General features: G+C 34.7%; 1 protein-coding gene across 1 annotated transcript in view; it reads right to left on the minus strand.

The window, feature by feature from the left end:
- The window catches only part of LOC119532403, a 69,086-nt gene that overhangs the window by 5,446 nt on the left and 44,555 nt on the right, over positions 1 to 19,085 (minus strand). The window contains exons 2-6 of the mRNA XM_037834813.1: positions 13,562 to 13,683; positions 9,454 to 9,592; positions 6,068 to 6,189; positions 4,166 to 4,276; positions 464 to 570 (exon numbers count right to left, since the gene is read on the minus strand). Coding sequence (XP_037690741.1) covers positions 464 to 570; positions 4,166 to 4,276; positions 6,068 to 6,189; positions 9,454 to 9,592; positions 13,562 to 13,683 — 601 coding nt within the window. The remainder of the gene's footprint in view (positions 1 to 463; positions 571 to 4,165; positions 4,277 to 6,067; positions 6,190 to 9,453; positions 9,593 to 13,561; positions 13,684 to 19,085) is intronic.

The following is a 19,085-nucleotide window of genomic DNA, read 5'->3' on the forward strand; positions in this document are numbered from 1 at the left end:
ACTACTTCAAGAACATTTTTTAAAGTTTAATAAACAATCACTGTTTTCCAGGTTAAATTCTTACATTCTGTTCTACATTCACTTACATGTATTAGTTGTTCCCCAGCATTTTGTGATACGATAGCAATATGACATGTTATTTTACAGAAAAGAAAACTGAGGCAGAAAAGAGTAAGTATAAAGGCCCAGTGGGAATTGGTATCTTAAGAGTCCCTGACTGGTAAGCAAATGTTCGAGTCATGAAATCATTTTATCTTTGCTCCAAATTAGATGTAACATTTTATAAAATTGGACAATTAAAAGTTGTTTTCGTATATGTTTTATATAATACATATTTATTAATATAATCTCATAGTTGAGGTTGCTTTTTAAACAGTTTAATATGAAAACATTTCTACCTTACCAATCATTGTTTTATGAATGTATTTTGATAATAGACTTCTTGCTTAAACAAATAACATACCTGGCCTGTTCTGCCTCATTAAGAAAATATTCGAAGACATTATTCATTATAACAACATCAGCATTTTGCAGAAGGGAACCCTGGGTACAGATGTCTGCATGAAAAACCTAAAGAAGAATGTCATATAAGAGAACAAGGGTACTGTATTATATAACTACATTTAAAAAAGCATTGATTCATTGATGTCATGAGGCATTATGAGAGGTTAACCACTTCTTAAAATGGAAGAAAGAATAATATAGTTAATACTACTGCGTATTGGAGATACTTAAATAGCTAATAAAAAATAAACTTCTGGCAATCATGGTTTTAGATGAAAATATTTATTTGGTCATAATTACAATCTTTTGACTTCTAGTTCAGGGCTTTTCCCACTATGTCTCACAATTCTAAGAGTCAAGGAGCTAGATTTGATTCTGGCTCCACTACCAATTAGCTTTGTACCCTTGGACAGTCATTTAAGTCCCAGTTTCCTCATAAATAAAATGGGATAATATCCATCCTGACTCACTGAGTTAAATGAAACCATATAAAAATCATAAAAGTAATTTATAAATTACAATATGCTAACTGGCCTAGTCAAACTCATCTGAAACTAACCTGAATATATTAACTGTCCACAAAAGTAAACAAAACAATTTATTTAAAAAACAAATACCTCAAAAAATTAACTTAGATTACCTTCAATAAGTCTTGCAGACCAGAAGCAATAAAAAGAAATCCTTATTTATTCAAGAACAAGGCAAACGATTTTATTTTAAAAAGAAGAAGAGGAAAAAAATCAAACTACTTTGTATCATATAATTTCCTTTGAAATAAGCCCTTGGTCTTACAAATACATATTATGCAAAATATTGTATGGTCTAAGTTTTAAAATTTTCTTGTTTTTTTTAAGTAATAAAGATACAGAAATAATTTTTATTGTTGCCCTTGAGTCTCTGAAACAAGGGGCTTTGACATATTCCCCAAACACAGAAAAAAGTTAATTATTTTTAACTTCCTAAGCATCTAACTTAGATAAGAAATAGGTATGCAAATTAACATAATGATATATCCTAGCTCTAACACAGTTCCCCCTTTTTTCTTTCCCATCTCTATTTACTTCTTTCTCCCCAGCACCATACAGATTGGGCAAAAAAAAAAAAAAAAAAAAAAAATCAGATGAATCAATTAATTGTAGCAGACAACAGAGGAGCTCTGGAGGTCCCAGGAAAAAAAAAAAAAAACCAAGGAATGGCTCTGGGAAAACACTAGAATGCTTACAATGCAGAGGCCACAAGGTAACCAAAATCAATTTTAACTGATATTTAATGGGCACGTCCCATGTCTAAGATACTGTGCAGGGAGACATACCATGGTGAATGCGGCACAATATCTGCTCTCAAATATGTCATAATCTGGTAATGGGATGAGACAGCTATGCCAATAACTCTATATAACTGTGATCAGAGGAATAAACACCATGGATATGAATGAAGGAAAGTTTACCTCTAGCTTGGGAAAAGGAAAGAAAAAAGAATTTAAATTATTGGGCTTTCCATGTAAAGACAGTGAATAAGACACATGCATTTACCTTTGTTCTTTCTTGAAGCCCCAATATAATGTATGTAGGGATTTTTAAAAAGAAGGTATAAACTCACAAGGATGGGGAGAATGGGACAGGAAACAACAGGCATAAAAATTTGTAAATTAGAAAAAAAGAAGGAAATAGGAAATTTAGGTGACCTGAGAAAACTGGTTTCTAAGCTAGAAATATGGAAAGCTGATACCCAAACCTGATTTATTCTACAGAATCTCCAAAAGGCTCATAACAAGCGGTATCAGATATCTCTGGGAAAGAGGGAGGGAGAGTGCTAAAAATAAAGGGATTTGGTTAAAATTCAGTTTAAGAAGCAGCCAGATCCCTATATAGATTTTTCTTACATCAAGAAAAGAATAGAGGTTTATTCTTTGGAGAGATTAAAACAGAGTCTCTGGACCAGGGTATAACACACAGTAAAGGCAAGGGGAATGTACTGAAAACAAGGGAATTAAGGAAACATATATACATATTGGCTGCTGAGAACTCCCATTTCCTCAATTCTTTCCTCCTCTACTGGATTCCTAGGGTTGCTATCAGGCCTTACCCTCTGGTTAGGAGATTGGAAAAGTTTTCGCAGAGCAATCAGAAGAGCTCAAGAGAAAAGATCTGAAGATACTTATCTGGATATTCCCCAACTAATTAATTATCCAAACAAGATCACTCAACAATGACTCAGTCAACAATCCCCACTCAGAACTTTAATCAGCTTGTTTGTTTCCCTTTCTTAAGTATGAGCACATAACCAAGGATTTCTAGACTTCAAAGGAAAGTCCTGTTAACAAAAAAAGACCAAACAATAACAACAAAAACAAAAGAAAAAAGCAAAGACTGAGCCTTGAAGGCTAGTTGGATTTCAACAGGTACTATCAAAAGTAATCCTGGAATCCCTATCTAGTGATCTCAGGGCTCCCTAAATCCAATGTTTGTCTGCAGCATCAAGGAAGGAAAGGTTGCCAATAGTCTAGGGTGGGGTAAAAAAAGCCTTTAACACAGGGTTGCTTAGGCCACAGAAGCCACAAAATAGGGAAGTATATACTGAGTAGTATATTCACATATTTTCCTTTGAAAAATCAAGGGGTAAAAATTCTTAAAAAATGTAAATAAATAGATATTTTCTACACCCTTATAATCTTCTTTTAAAAAACTAAAAAAGTACTTGATTATTTATAGACGATTCTTAACATGAGCTAATTTCTAAATTTAAATTTAATTAAAATTTTTCAATTAAGTTGACATTCCTGTCAGTTATGTGTGATTCTTATTAGGCAAGAGAAGTGTGTTCTTGTTAACTAAATATGGGATATTGAGAAAAAACTTGAATTTATTACTGGACAATGAATTTACCTTAGTCATTTGCCTCTCTATCTCTATCTGTAGAGAGAAAGAGAGAAAGACACAAAGAAAAACTGAGAGAGAGGGAGAGATAAATGAAATAGTTTACTTCTATAAAAGGAGGAAAGCTAGATCCTTAATCTTACTGAGATATGTCTTTCAAATATTGCCCTTAACACCAGAGATCCTTAGATACTCACTATTTCTCCACATTGCCATTAAAGGCGTCAAGATTATTAGTGAAATGATAAGGATTACTGCATTAGCCAAAAAAAATTTCCTTCCCTTTCTTTTTTTGCTATTTTTCCTCTTATATACAAGGAAAGAGAAAACCTCTGTGGTAGCCTAACCCAGGGCAACATATTCCCCCATAAACTATTATTCTGTGGCATCCATAATTCCTCTTGAAAGGTTAGAAAAATAAGATAAAGTACTGGGAGCATTACTTAACTGTTTTGCTTAGTTTCAAAATACAGTTTAATTAAATACATTTCTTACCAGCATCTACAGATTCAAAGATGCTGCCACCAAAACTATAGCTTATGTGAAAAAAATGAAGAAAAAAATGTCTACTATCTAATAAAATTGAGGAGGAAGAGAAATTTGTGAATGGCATGTAACTACAACAATTCACCTTTATTGGTTTTAAAATATTAAGTCAATTCAATCTGTTTCTCTACAACAGAAACTAAGAACAGATTAGAAAAGATTTTTCAACTCCAATGCAGAAGAGTTGTGGTTAAGTTATACTATACAGCCAATAACAGAATATATATTTAAAAGTGTACCTTTATTCTGTCAGTGAACTGATATTTTTTTATGATCATTTCTTGCAACTGGCAAAAGTCTCCATTCAATTCTACTCCATATAGTTGCAATGCTGAACTATAAAGATAACCCTACAATATGAAAATACATTACAATGTGAAAAAGTTAACTTTTCATTGTGTGTTTGTTTGAAATTTAAAAAGTCAAACTTTAAAAAATATAATTCAAAGAAGTAAAAACAAAATGAAAGCTAAATAACATCTTATAGTTTATATAAAACCTACAACATCAAGGATTTAAAGACCACTCTTACTGATCAAGTCCTTGATTGCAATGTATTAATTTTCATCATTTAAAGCAGTTATATTCTCAAAGATTGATTTTTTATTTTTCCTGGAAAAATTGTGCATTCAACAAAGTCCAAAATGAGAAAATCATGTATAGATGCTCTGTATAATTCCCCATTTCTGTATTATATATTACCTAATCTGGTAATCTCTTGGGAAGTTACATCAGGAGTTACGTTAGGAGTTAACCTGTGGGGAATATCCTGGAAAATCATGCACAGTTCAACACAGAGGGAGGTACCCTTAGGTGCGTATTGTTGGCTTAGGGAAGTCAGCCTAGTGTCTGGAAATCTGCCAAAGACATTCAACCAATTAGTTAATAAGGATAATCAAGAATTGACTATATATTGTTATTCGTCTATTTTTGGTTGCAATAACAAAATAAATTAGAAATAAAAGAAAAGGTCAAATAATTTTTTGAAGAACATTTTACAACAATGTATACTTAGTGAAAACCAAATTTTTATTTGTAGCTCATCATGGATTTTTGGAATATATTCAACAGTGTCTACAGAAGTATTTAAAAAATTTTGCTTGGCTATGTCAGTGACCTAGTATGGAGAAAAATGATAATATATTCAAGTTTATCAATGGAGTCACTATATCTGCAGAGCTGTAATTATTTCAGCTTTATATTTTTCTAACTGAAATCAGAAAATAGACAAGACTGGACAAAATATGGCAAACAATCATAATCTATAATGTTCTCCAAACAGAGCCATTTGATAAACTGTATTTTCTATTATGGCAACATTTCATAATTAGACAATAAAAGATTTAATGCTGAAAAATAAATTAAGCATTAAAGAGTCAACTGTTTCTGTTTGTAACAAGCACTGATGTCAGGAACTGATAGTGCCTTTTTTTGGCATGAATCCCTACTGCTGTTGGCCACGTGTTTTAACAAGCCTGCATAATGACAACCAGAAATCACATTTCCGTTTTCTAATAAAACCATTTTAGAACATTAGAAATGCTGATGATATGAATTTTTTAAAAGGCCACATCAAATTGATATTTCAGAAACAAATGCCTACATTCAACCTTGAGATCACAGAAAACTGGACAAGGTGTATCCTTGGTTGTCATTTAGTTTGTTCATTTACAGGAGAGGAACTCGAGGCGCAGAGATGTTAAATGACTACCAATGGCCATACAGCAATTTCCTAGATCAAGTAAATTTTGTCAGTTTTATAAGAGTTCTTACAAAGTTCTGTTTACTATTTTGGTAAAGTACAAAGAAAAAGAAGGGGTTTTAAGGGAAGCTGTGATTAACAAAATAACAAACAAAATGTTATAAGGGTCACATGCTTCTCTTTTGTTAATATTCCTTCATTTGTACTGTAGAGAGAAACCAGTAAAGGAAATCAGATAGCTGGTTTTGAAAAACCATATTCAATTATTACCATCAAATAGAACTTAAGAGCTTGCCTATGCAAAATTATTTTAAACTTATTATTCTGTTACTCTAATAAATAAAGCCAATCTGTCACCTTGGATGGTGGCAGGCAAAGCTGTTGCTAGCAGAATAAAGTATTTTCCAAATGTTGAGTATGTTCACAAGCTGGACTTTACCCCGTAAAGGACTGTGCCAAGCCTGGAGCCAACGTCAACCAAGAGCTTTCCCGACAGATCAGGGAGTACATGATGAAAAATGAACTTCAATTCCATGAGGGAGAAGGAGTGAGAAATAAATCCTGGAAAATTAGAAGAGTGCATTTAAAATTTTACTTGGGTATTAAAAATTCCATTCTGTACTTCTTTCACTTACGTTTATGAAGCATAGTTCATTTTTTCCTTAATCAATGAGAGCAATCCACAGGTTGTTTAGAAAAAATTAATGTGATGATATCCTACTCATCCACTCTGGGCTGTATTAGAGAAGAACCAACATTAAGTTCCTGAATTTAAAAGGTCTCTAGGTATCTCATTGTGGTCTTAAGTTCCATCTCTCTAATAGCTAGTGAAGCTGAACATTTTTTCATGTGTTTCTTGGCCATTTGTGTTTCCTCTTCAGAGAACAGTCTTTTCATATCTTTTGCCCATTTTATAATTGGGCTGTCTGTACTATTGTCGTTGAGTTGTAGGACTTCTTTATATATGCAAGATATCAGTCTTTTGTCAGATACATGGTTTCCAAAAATTTTTTCCCTTTGAGTTGGCTGCCTCTTCACCTTTTTGACAAATTCCTTTGAGGTACAGAAACTTCTAAGCTTGAGGAGTTCCCATTTATCTATTTTTTCTTTTGTTGCTTGTGCTTTGGGTGTAAGGTCTAGGAAGTGGCCACCTAATACAAGATCTTGAAGATGTTTCCCTACATTATCTTCTTGGAGTTTTATGGTACTGTCTTTTATATTGAGATCACTGCCCTCCCTGCTATGTGGGATCTGACACCCAAGGGAGTAAATCTCCCTGGCAATGTGGAATATGACTCCTGGGGAGGAATCTAGACCTGGCATCGTGGGATGGAGAACATCTTGACCAAAAGGGGGATGTGAAAGGAAATGAAATAAGCTTCAGTGGCAGAGAGATTCCAAAAGGAGCTGAGAGGTCACTCTGGTGGGCACTCTTACACACAATATAGACAAACCCTTTTTAGGGTCCAATGAATAAATACCTGAAGCTATCAGACTACAACCCAGAACCCATGAATCTTGAAGACGATTGTATAAAAATGTAGCTTAAGAGGGGTGACAAGGTGATTGGGAAAGCCATAAGGACCACACTTCCCTTTGTCTAGTTTATGGATGGATGAGTAGAAAAATGGGGGGGAAAAAAAGGCACCTAGTGTTCTTTTTTTACTTTAATTGTTCTTTTTCACTTTAATTTTTATTCTTATTATTTTTGTGTGTGTGGTAATCAAAATGTTCAAAAATTAATTTTGGTGATGAATGCACAACTATATAATGGTACTGTGAACAACTGAATGTATGCTTTGTTTTGTATGACTGCATGGTATGTGAATATATCTCAATAAAATGAATTTTTTTTAAAAAAAAGGTCTCTAGGGAACAGCTACCCAGATGCCTGTGCCTATCCCTGTGCCCCTCATTTCCTTCTTGCTGCAGCTTGGGATGTCTTGTTTTTTTCCTGTCTCTTCTCCTTCTGACCATCTGCTTCCTAGAACTATTTCCTAACTCCCACACCATCTGGCTTTCTCACCTTATCCTACAGCCAGCCCCAGAATTGCCATATATTGCTGCATAGACTGTAAACTACTAAATGAATGACCATCTCTGGAGTTATGCAGTGTGGCAGCCCTGACCAACCTAGAATGTTTTGGAGTACAGGAGAGGGATGGAATGGAAGGATATTAGGATACCCCATAAATTGTTCTTACTTCCCTTGGTTTAATTGCCACCATTTTGAGCTTCCTGGTCAATCTTCTTACCCCAGTTTCTGTGATGAACTATCTGGGACTGCTTGAGTCAGGTTTTCTTCTGATAGAGAAGTAACCAAAGACTCACTACATTAATATGTTATATAATATATGGTCAAGAAAGGAAGAAGTCTTAGCATAACTAAGAGATTGGGGCAAAGAAAATGGAAGCAGAGAGGCCAATCCTCTGGAAGAGAATAAGGGGTGTGACCAGGCCTTGGAGGTAACTCTTGGGGGAAGGTGGGGGGGGAGAGGCAGGTGGGCTTTGGCCTTCATAGTCCTTATCTTCCTAGAATCCTCATCCTCTCTACTCCCTTTGCCACACTAGTGCTTCTGCCCTGTGCCACAGAGTCACCATTAGCGTCTTGAAGCTATTCAAGCTCCTTGTCATACATGGAGGGAAAATGCCACAGAGTGACAGCCTTTCAGATTCATTGTTGAATCTAATGAGCTGCCCCGGCTTCCTGTTCACTATTTACAACCTGATTTTAATAGGAAGATACATCCTATTCTTCAAATTTTTATTTGTTAAACATAGCTTTTCTATAAATTCAGATCCATTTGACATGGTATATTGATTACAATTCACTTTTTAATTTTGCCTCTATTCTTGTCTAAGTCTTTTTCTAGTCTGTGAATTTTAAAGCCTCAAATGGAAATCATAAGTATTATCTAAAAACAGAATCTTAAACTAGTAAATAAGAGAAATTTAATCTCAAATTATAATTTAGGTACAATCAATTCATGGCATATTAGCAACATATTCCAAAATTTAGTAGTAGTTAACAATTGAGAATGATATTATCTAAGATCAGAAATGTAAGGGCAAAATTACTTAATTGGAGAGGTAGCCCACTCCAAGCAATAACTATAAATCGAAGTGAGCAGAGAGGTTGAATAGTGTATAAAGCAGTAGCTTAGAGAATCATATCTAGTTTGAACAAAGAACAAAGAATGTGTTAACAGAAGAGTTAACATATTAGTAGCATGCAGACAGTCTTCTCTGTGCTGCATTTGAGCAGCAAGAGAAGCAGGAGATTTTGTCACTAGAGTTGTTCTCTGTTTTGGACTAGAGGGGCTTCACTAGGTCAAATCATAGCCTGGATAGACTCTTTCTCAAGATTATCTATCTCTATCCTCTGAATCTGTGCCCACCCAACAAAATCTGATTATCATTTGACTTCCCATATAAATGTTTTTTTAGGGAGAAACTTTCTGCACCCTTAGTAATTATGTGTCTCGTAAATAAATCAGCACTGTGCTTTACATATCAATTTCTTTTGAGTTTGGAGAGTATGAGTTGGCTCCCCTATATTCAATCACCTCTAATTAGTTTCTGAATCTGAAAAGTCACCTCTGACTAAACAGTTTCTGGATATGAAAAGCAGGGATGCTCCCTTGGGAGACATTAAGTAGCTTAGCCTCCCTAGATAACATTTCTACTTAGTCTAACTAACTGCAATATTCGGTAATAGCTATGCCATAGGTTGGCCTTTTGCGTTCAAAAAACAGAGTGACTTCATCAAGAATTTGCCTACTCATGACATATACAGTTAGAAGGTTTGCATATCTGAGTGCCTACCTAAAGGTGCCGTCTGGTGTGAGCCACAAACCATACAGTAGTTTCTGCTCAGTTTTCCTTCCTCACATAATGAATCAATAAAGTCTTCATCATAAAGGAATGCATCAACGTGAACTGTGGGTTCTGGCTGCTGCTGTATCTGGTGGAAAGAAGAAAGACATTAAAGAAAACAAAGTACAAAGAAGTCTCTTTTACTGCAAAATAAGGCAAACATCAATGGTTCATATTCTAAAATTCTGAAAGCAATAACAAGGCACAGAAAGAAAAGTTTTGCTTATTCAAGTTAGCAACTCTGCGCCTCTTTTGTTTTCTTTCTGAGACACTGCCAACTTTTATATTTGACCTGGAATGATGCAAAACATAGCTGGGAGAAATACATAAAATTTTAGTTGAAAGGAGCTTTGGAGATCATCTTGTCTAACCTAAGTAGTATATTTTACAGATAGAAAATTGATATCCAGAGAATCATTGCCAAAAAATTTATACTAATTATTAAGAAGGGAAAAGTTGAAACTAATACCACATCTCCTGGGTCCAACATGTCAGTGACGTACCCATCAAAATACTTAGCTAATAATCTTTGCCCAGGAGACAAAGTTTTCAAACAATAAAAATGTTATTAAAATTTTATGTTTATAAATAGTAGCCCTTTATTAATACTGTTGGTACATGATATAATAGCCAAGTGGCTACAAAGAAGGAATTGTCTGATTCCTTCTACCTTAACTATAATAAGGAATCAAACTGTCTGCCTGCATATAATTATATCTACATCTTATCAAAAACATCTTTATTATATGTATGTAAAAATCAAGTATGAATATATACAAGGATCAGAAGGAAATTGAGGAAGATAAAAACAGTTTAATTTGTTGGGATAGGGGATTGTGGGTCAACTATTAACATGAATACCATTTTGTTTATTTTATATATAGTGGTATATCATGATACTGATAAGATTGTTTTATAAATGACATCCAAACTGCATTATAAATTTCCTCTGAAGTTTTATACTATCCACTGTTTTTACCCTTTGAGAATCCACTTTGAATGACTGTTTACTAAGATTTCTTAAGTGTTCACAATGTGCATTTAGGCAAATATTAAGAATGTACAGGGTTTAATTCCTTGGTTCAGGAGTTTACAGGCTGTAAGACCACAAGGAAGATTGCTGTTTTCAGATCAATAGACAAAAAAAGAGACTGTCATTAATAGTTTTGCTTTAGGAAACAATATTCATAGCATATGTCTCCCGTAAGTGTTAAAATTTGAAGGGAGTTTTCTGGAGAAGAACCATAAAAAGCAATTCTAGGAATAAAGGAATAGAAGAATAAGTAAAAAAAAAAAAAGTGCAATGCAAAAGTAGAAGAAGGAAACAAAAAGGTGAACTTCACCCTTGATAAGAGTGAGGGAAATGGGACAGAAAAGAAAAAAACAGGACAATATTGTAGGTAGGGCCAGATTACTGTTGGGCTTTGATCATTTTTTATTTTTGTGTATCTGACAAACAAGAGGAACTCAAAAAATAATCTGTTGATTGAATGGTACTGGAAAGTCAAAGGCTTAAGGACTCTGAAGAATTTGTGACATGGTTGAGGCAATAAATGAAAAAAACTTTTGAAGCAGAGTTTAGGACTAATTAGACTGGAGAGGCTAGAGAGTTAGAAAAGAAGTGAAATTTTTAAAGAGCTAGAGTAGAAGAAAAGACTTACACATTAACAGATCTAAGATGGAAAACTGAAGAAAGCAAGGTGTCAAGGAGAAGATTTTAGTTTTAGGAGATGAGAAACAAGGGCCAGGATCAATGGGAATAGCAAAGGCTTCAGCATGAAGATGAAAAGTTACCTTTTCACTATACTCAGGGTAAGCTATTCAACAGCTAAATAAAATCAGAAAGAAAGGAAGAAATGAGGATCATTATGAGGGTTTGATAGATATTATAAAATAAGGTAGTGCCTAAACCATCATGTTGTAAACACCACAAGAGCCAGAATCATGTCCTTAATATTTCTCTTATACTGCCCAATATAGTCCAAAGCCACCTAGCAGGCACTGAATAAAAGTGTGTTGAACTGAAAATAAATAAATCTTAGAAACAAACAGGAAAAGAGCTAAGACCTAGTACAGTTTTCAAGTAAAAGGTCACTGATATGGAGGTATAAAAACGATCATATAAATCAGAAATGGAGGGAGGTAGGAAGACAACCAAGAGAAATTATACTCCGGGCAAGAGAACATAGGATGATAAGCAACATAGTCAAAATCAATCTGTGAGATCATTTCAATTAAGTTGGTGAATAACTCAAACTTGACCATCCTCTCTTACTACAGATGGAGCAATAGGGTATAAAGCAATAATAGTAATAGTAGTAGCAGTAGGTCGTGGTGTAATAGTATTAGTAGCGCTAAAGTGAACATTTATGAAGTGCTTAGTATGTGCCAGGCACTGTTATATGAGCTTTACATATATTAATTCATTTAAATCTTTTAATAATACCATTAAATAGTAACTATTATTATCCCCTTTTACAGATGAGGCAGCTGAAGCAGAGAAAGTTAAGTAACTTGCCTAGAGTCACACAGCTAGTAAACGGTAGAGCAAGGATTCAAGCCAGGCAGTGTGGCCTCAGAATCTTATTTTTTTTTAAACAGTATTACCAAGGTATAATATATAATATCATATAATTCATCCACTGAAGTAACTCAATTATTTTTAGTAAATTTTTATAGTTGTATAACCACCATCACCCAGTTTTAAAGCATTTCCATCACCCCAATAAGTTCCCTTCTGTCATATACAGTCAATCCCCATTTTTCCCCATTTTTCATGAAACAATAAAAGAGAATAAAGAGAAGCTAAATAGATATAAAATAATCAAAGAATGATAGACAAAGAGAATGAAAAAGTAAGGGTGAAAGACAAAAAATAAATGCAGGTTCCTAGAAGGTACCCGCTTCTGTTTTAAAGGAGATGGTAAAATTGACCTTACGCTGGTAGGGCAAAAAAAAAATGACAAAAAAATGGAAAACAGTAAACAGCTGTTTTGTTGAAAGAGCTTAGAAAAAATTGAAGAATTTCTTCTTGTAAGAAACTTTTCTTCCTCATATGAAACATCTATACAAGAAACCTTGATCTTTTAAATATACTGCATGGTTACAGGCTAAAGATAGAAAGAGGATAAATGAAAAACCATACACACACAAAAGGGTCTTTGATAGGATGACTGATCATCCTTTCAAAGAAAAGTTAGGTCTTTCTCTTCAGACATGGTTAAGTTCATTCTACTTCTCTAGAGCTGGGTTTTGTAGAGTTTGCTGCTCCAGAGTTGGGTTGTGGTGAGTTGTCTGGTTGTTTTTGCTATGACCTAATTTATAAATGAATAAACCAACCTATTTCCCATTACTATCCAACAGTCACCTGCCCAATACCACATTACATTTAGTACATCTTCTGGCCTGATACCCTTGTGCCTTACTAATGATTCTTCAAAACCAAGCTCAAATCCACCTTTTCCATGATACTTTCCCAATTACTTAAGTCCTCACTGTTTATCTTCCTTCTCTGAACTCCTTCTACCTTTATAATCAATATTAATAGAATTTATTTATTTTTAACAATTTATTGTGGTAACATATATACATACATTTCTCATTTAATCACTTTCAAGTATACAACTTATTGGTGTTAATTACACTCTCACTGACATGTCACCATTACCACCATCCATTACCAAAACCTTTTCATCATCCCAAATAGAAACTCTGAACCCAATAATCATTAACTATATTAATACAATTTAGACATTTATTCTAAACTTCCATTTGTTTTTTGGCAATTGTCTTATAAACAATGAGTTTGAACTTTACAACTAGAATGAACTCCTAGAGGGCAGAAATCATGCCTTATACTTCTTTTGTGTTTTCCATAAGCACTTACCACAAGTCAAATCCTTAACAAGCACTCAAATATCTAATTGAAAAATAGGTAAGACAGAGTTGAGTCTGAACTTTATTTTTAAGTATAAGGCTATAAGGGTATAAACACCACCACCTTAATTTAAATGGAACTCTTAAGTAGCATAAGAACAAATTACTTTAATGTGTTTACTTTTTGAAGGGCCAAATGTTCTGAGGAAAGCATGGTTTCTAGAGGTAAACAATTCCGAAGGTCTTCTGCTATGTTTTTCAACAGAATGTCATTATTATCTTGAGTGAATTCATCAAAATCTCCTGGAAAAAAAAAAAAAAAAGAAAATAGCTTTTATGGTTGTACTCATACCAGATTAAGCAATTACAATGGATATACTTCCCTCAGATAACATCAAGTTATAACAAAGAACAACCCTTCTAACTAATGCCAGTTCAAGTCCTAATAAAAGTTTTATTTTAAATGTTGAATTTTTCCTCTTTTCAAACTGCTTAAAAATATAAAACCTGTCAGTCCATCACATACAAAGGCATTTTTGAAAATAAATAAAATTTTAATCACTTTTTTTTTACTAAAGAATAGCAATATCATTTATTTTTAAGGGTGTTAAACTCAGTAATATTCACTCTTTGAACCCACAGATCTTAGAACTTCAGGAGACATTAAACAAAGGATTACTAAGAAAATCGCCCTAATCTAAACAAAAAAAAGTACACATCACTTCATATAACAAGCACTAATACCTGGCACCAATAATAAACTTTACAATAATCATGTTGCTTTTGCTGCATTAGAGCAGCAGTTACAATGATAATTAAAATAGCATATTTCTAATTTCTGTGGTCTGCTTTTGGATGTTCTGACAAAAGGGAAGTGAGTGTGTATGTGTGTGCATGTGTGTGAATAACAACAAAGATGGAGCAGGTATAGTAAGAGATTGACAGCTGGTGAAACTAGGTAAGGGTAGAAAAGTAGTGCTTATGGTTCTCCTGTCTCAACTTTTCTGCAGTTTTTCAAATTTTTAAAAATTGACCCAAAAAAGTATAATTTCTAAGCAGTTCATAAATTTTAAATAGAATATGACATCTCTGGAAGTAAAATACTCTTGAAGTCTGCTACTGGCTCGGATGCCAAATGTAGACTGGAAAGGACGGTGGGGTGGGGAAAAAAATATTTTACATTTCTCTTTAAGACTTTATTATACTGAATTCTTTTTTTTTTTTTTTTTTTTAAATCATCATTTTATTGAGATATATTCACATACCACGCAGTCATACAAAACAAATTGTACTTTCGATTGTTTACAGTACCATTACATAGTTGTACATTCATCACCTAAATCAATCCCTGACACCTTCATTAGCACACACACAAAAATAACAAGAATAATAATTAGAGTGAAAAAGAGCAATTGAAGTAAAAAAGAACACTGGGTACCTTTGTCTGTTTGTTTCCTTCCCCTACTTTTCTACACATCCATCCATAAACTAGACAAAGTGGTGTTTGGTCCTTATGGCTTTCCCAATCCCATTGTCACCCCTCATAAGCTACATTTTTATACAACTGTCTTCGAGATTCATGGGTTCTGGGTTGTAGTTTGATAGTTTCAGGTATCCACCACCAGCTACCCCAATTCTTTAGAACCTAAAAAGGGTTGTCTAAAGTGTGCATAAGAGTGCCCACCAGAGTGACCTCTCGGCTCCTTTTGGAATCTCTCTGCCACTGAAGCTTATTTCATTTCCTTTCACATCCCCCTTTTGGTCAAGAAGATGTTCTCCGTCCCACGGTGCCAGGTCTACATTCCTCCCTGGGAGTCATATTCCACGTTGCCAGGGAGATTCACTTCCCTGGGTGTCTGATCCCACGTAGGGGGGAGGGCAGTGATTTCACCTTTCAAGTTGGCTTAGCCAGAGAGAGAGGGCCACATCTGAGCAACAAAGAGGCATTCAGGAGGAGACTCTTAGGCACAAATACAGGGAGGCCTAGCCTCTCCTTTGCAGCAACCGTCTTCCCAAGGGTAAAACTTATGGTAGAGGGCTCAACCCATCAAACCACCAGTCCCCTATGTCTGTGGTCATGTTAGCAACCATGGAGGTGGGGTAGGCGAATACCCCTGCATTCTCCACAGGCTCCTCAAGGGGGCACTACATCTTTTTTTTTTTTTTTTTCCCCTTGTTTGTCTTTTTTCTTTTTTTTTTTTTTTTTTTTTTTTTAACTTTCCCTTCTTTTTTCAAATCACCTGTATGAAAAAAAAAGTTAAAAAGAAAACAAACATACAATAAAAGAGCATTTCAAAGAGACCATAGCAAGGGAGTAAGAAAAAGACAACTAACCTAAGATAACTGCTTAACTTCCAACATGTTCCTACTTTACCCCAAGAAAGTTACATAATATAGCAACATTTCAGTGAACTTGTTCCTACTACATCCATCAGAAATTAACAGACCATAGTCATTTCTGGGCATCCCCAGAACGTTAAATAGCTTATCTGTTCTTCTTGGATTATTGTTCCCCCTTCCTTAATTGCTCTCTACTGCTAGTTCCCCTACATTCTACATTATAAACCATTTGTTTTACATTTTTCAAAGTTCACATTAGTGGTAGCATATAATATTTCTCTTTTTGTGCCTGGCTTATTTCGCTCAGCATTATGTCTTCAAGGTTCATCCATGTTGTCATATGTTTCACCAGATCGTTCCTTCTTACTGCCGCGTAGTATTCCATCGTGTGTATATACCACATTTTATTTATCCACTCATCTGTTGAAGGACATTTGGGTTGTTTCCATCTCTTGGCAATTGTGAATAATGCTGCTATGAACATTGGCGTGCAGATATCTGTTCGTGTCACTGCTTTCCGATCTTCCGGGTATATACCGAGGAGTGCAATCGCTGGATCGAATGGTAGCTCTATATCTAGTTTTCTAAGGAACTGCCAGACTGACTTCCAGAGTGGCTGAACCATTATACAGTCCCACCAACAATGAATAAGAGTTCCAATTTCTCCACATCCCCTCCAGCATTTGTAGTTTCCTGTTTGTTTAATGGCAGCCATTCTAACCGGTGTTAGATGGTATCTCATTGTGGTCTTAATTTGCATCTCTCTAATAGCTAGTGAAGCTGAACATTTTTTCATGTGTTTCTTGGTCATTTGTATTTCCTCTTCAGAGAACTGTCTTTTCATATCTTTTGCCCATTTTATAATTGGGCTGTCTGTACTACTGTCATTGAGTTGTAGGATTTCTTTGTATATGCAAGATATCAGTCTTTTGTCAGATACATGGTTTCCAAAAATTTTTTCCCATTGAGTTGGCTGCCTCTTTACCTTTTTGAGAAATTCCTTTGAGGTGCAGAAACTTCTAAGCTTGAGGAGTTCCCATTTATCTATTTTCTCTTTTGTTGCTTGTGCTTTGGGTGTAAAGTCTAGGAAGTGGCCTCCTAATACAAGGTCTTGAAGATGTTTTCCTACATTATCTTCTAGGAGTTTTATGGTACTTTCTTTTATATTGAGATCTTTGGTCCATTTTGAGTTAATTTTTGTGTAGGGGGTGAGGTAGGGGTCCTCTTTCATTCTTTTGGATATGGATATCCAACTCTCCCAGCCCCATTTGTTGAAAAGACCATTATGGCTCAGTTCGGTGACTTTGGGGGCCTTATCAAAGATCAGTCGGCCATAGATCTGAGGGTCTATCTCTGAATTCTCAATTCGATTCCATTGATCTATATGTCTATCTTTGTGCCAGTACCATGCTGTCTTGGCAACTGTGGCTTTATAATAAGCTTCAAAGTCAGGGAGTGTAAGTCCTCCCACTTCGTTTTTCTTTTTTAGAGTGTCTTTAGCAATTCGAGGCATCTTCCCTTTCCAAATAAATTTGATAACTAGCTTTTCCAAGTCTGCAAAGTAGGTTGTTGGAATTTTGATTGGGATTGCATTGAATCTGTAGATGAGTTTGGGTAGAATTGACATCTTAATGACATTTAGCCTTCCTATCCATGAACATGGAATATTTTTCCATCTTTTAAGGTCCCCTTCTATTTCTTTTAGTAGAGTTATGTAGTTTTCTTTGTATAGGTCTTTTACATCTTTGGTTAAGTTGATTCCTAGGTACTTGATTTTTTTAGTTGCTATTGAAAATGGTATCTTTTTCTTGAGTGTCTCTTCAGTTTGTTCATTTCTAGCATATAGAAACATTACTGACTTATGTGCATTAATCTTGTATCCCGCTACTTTGCTAAATTTGTTTATTAGCTCTAGTAGGTGTATCGTTGATTTCTCAGGGTTTTCTAGGTATAAGATCATATCATCTGCAAACAATGACAGTTTTACTTCTTCTTTTCCAATTTGGATGCCTTTTATTTCTTTGTCTTGCCGGATTGCCCTGGCTAGCACTTCCAGCACAATGTTGAATAACAGTGGTGACAGCGGGCATCCTTGTCTTGTTCCTGATCTTAGAGGGAAGGCTTTCAGTCTCTCACCATTGAGTACTATGCTGGCTGTGGGTTTTTCATATATGCTCTTTATCATGTTGAGGAAGTTTCCTTCAATTCCTACCTTTTGAAGTGTTTTTATCAAAAAGGGATGTTGGATTTTGTCAAATGCTTTTTCAGCATCTATTGAGATGATCAATTGATTTTTCCCTTTCGAGTTTTTAATGTGTTGTAATACATTGATTGTTTTTCTGATGTTGAACCATCCTTGCATGCCTGGAATGAACCCCACTTGGTCATGGTGTATGATTTTTTTAATGTGTCTTTGGATTCGATTTGCAAGTATTTTGTTGAGGATTTTTGCATCTATATTCATTAGGGAGATTGGCCGGTAGTTTTCCTTTTTTGTAGCATCTTTGCCTGGTTTTGGTATTAGATTGATGTTAGCTTCATAAAATGAGTTAGGTAGTGTTCCATTTTCTTCAATGTTTTGAAAGAGTTTGAGTAAGATTGGTGTCAGTTCTTTCTGGAAAGTTTGGTAGAATTCCCCTGTGAAGCCATCTGGCCCTGGGCATTTATTTGTGGGAAGATTTTTGATGACTGATTGGATCTCTTTGCTTGTGATGGGTTGGTTGAGGTCTTCTATTTCTTCTCTGGTCAGTCTAGGTTGTTCATATGTTTCCAGGAAATTGTCCATTTCTTCTACATTATCCAGTTTGTTGCCATACAGTTGTTCATAATATCCTCTTATAATTTTTTTAATTTCTTCAGGATCTGCAGTTATGTCACCTTTTTCATTCATTATTTTGTTTATATGGGTCTTCTCTCTTTTTGATTTTGTCAGTCTAGCTAGGGGCTTGTCAATCTTGTTGATCTTCTCAAAGAACCAACTTTTGGTGATATTTATCCTTTCTATTGTTTTTTTGTTCTCTATGTCATTTATTTCTGCTTTAATCCTTGTTATTTCTTTTCTTCTACTTGGTTTAGGATTGGTTTGCTGTTCATTTTCTAGCTTCTTCAGTTGATCCATTAGTTCTTTGATTTTGGCTCTTTCTTCCTTTTTAATATATGCGTTTAGTGCTATAAATTTCCCCCTTAGCACTGCTTTTGCTGCATCCCATAGGTTTTGGTATGTTGTGTTCTCATTGTCATTCGTCTCTATATATTTAGCAATTTCTCTTGCTATTTCTTCTTTAACCCACTGATTGTTTAGGAGTGTGTTGTTTAACCTCCAGGTATTTGTGAATTTTCTAAGTCTCTGATGGTTATTGACTTCT

The sequence above is a fragment of the Choloepus didactylus genome, chromosome 4 (assembly GCF_015220235.1).
Source record: "Choloepus didactylus isolate mChoDid1 chromosome 4, mChoDid1.pri, whole genome shotgun sequence".
Taxonomy (NCBI): Eukaryota; Metazoa; Chordata; class Mammalia; order Pilosa; family Megalonychidae; genus Choloepus; species Choloepus didactylus.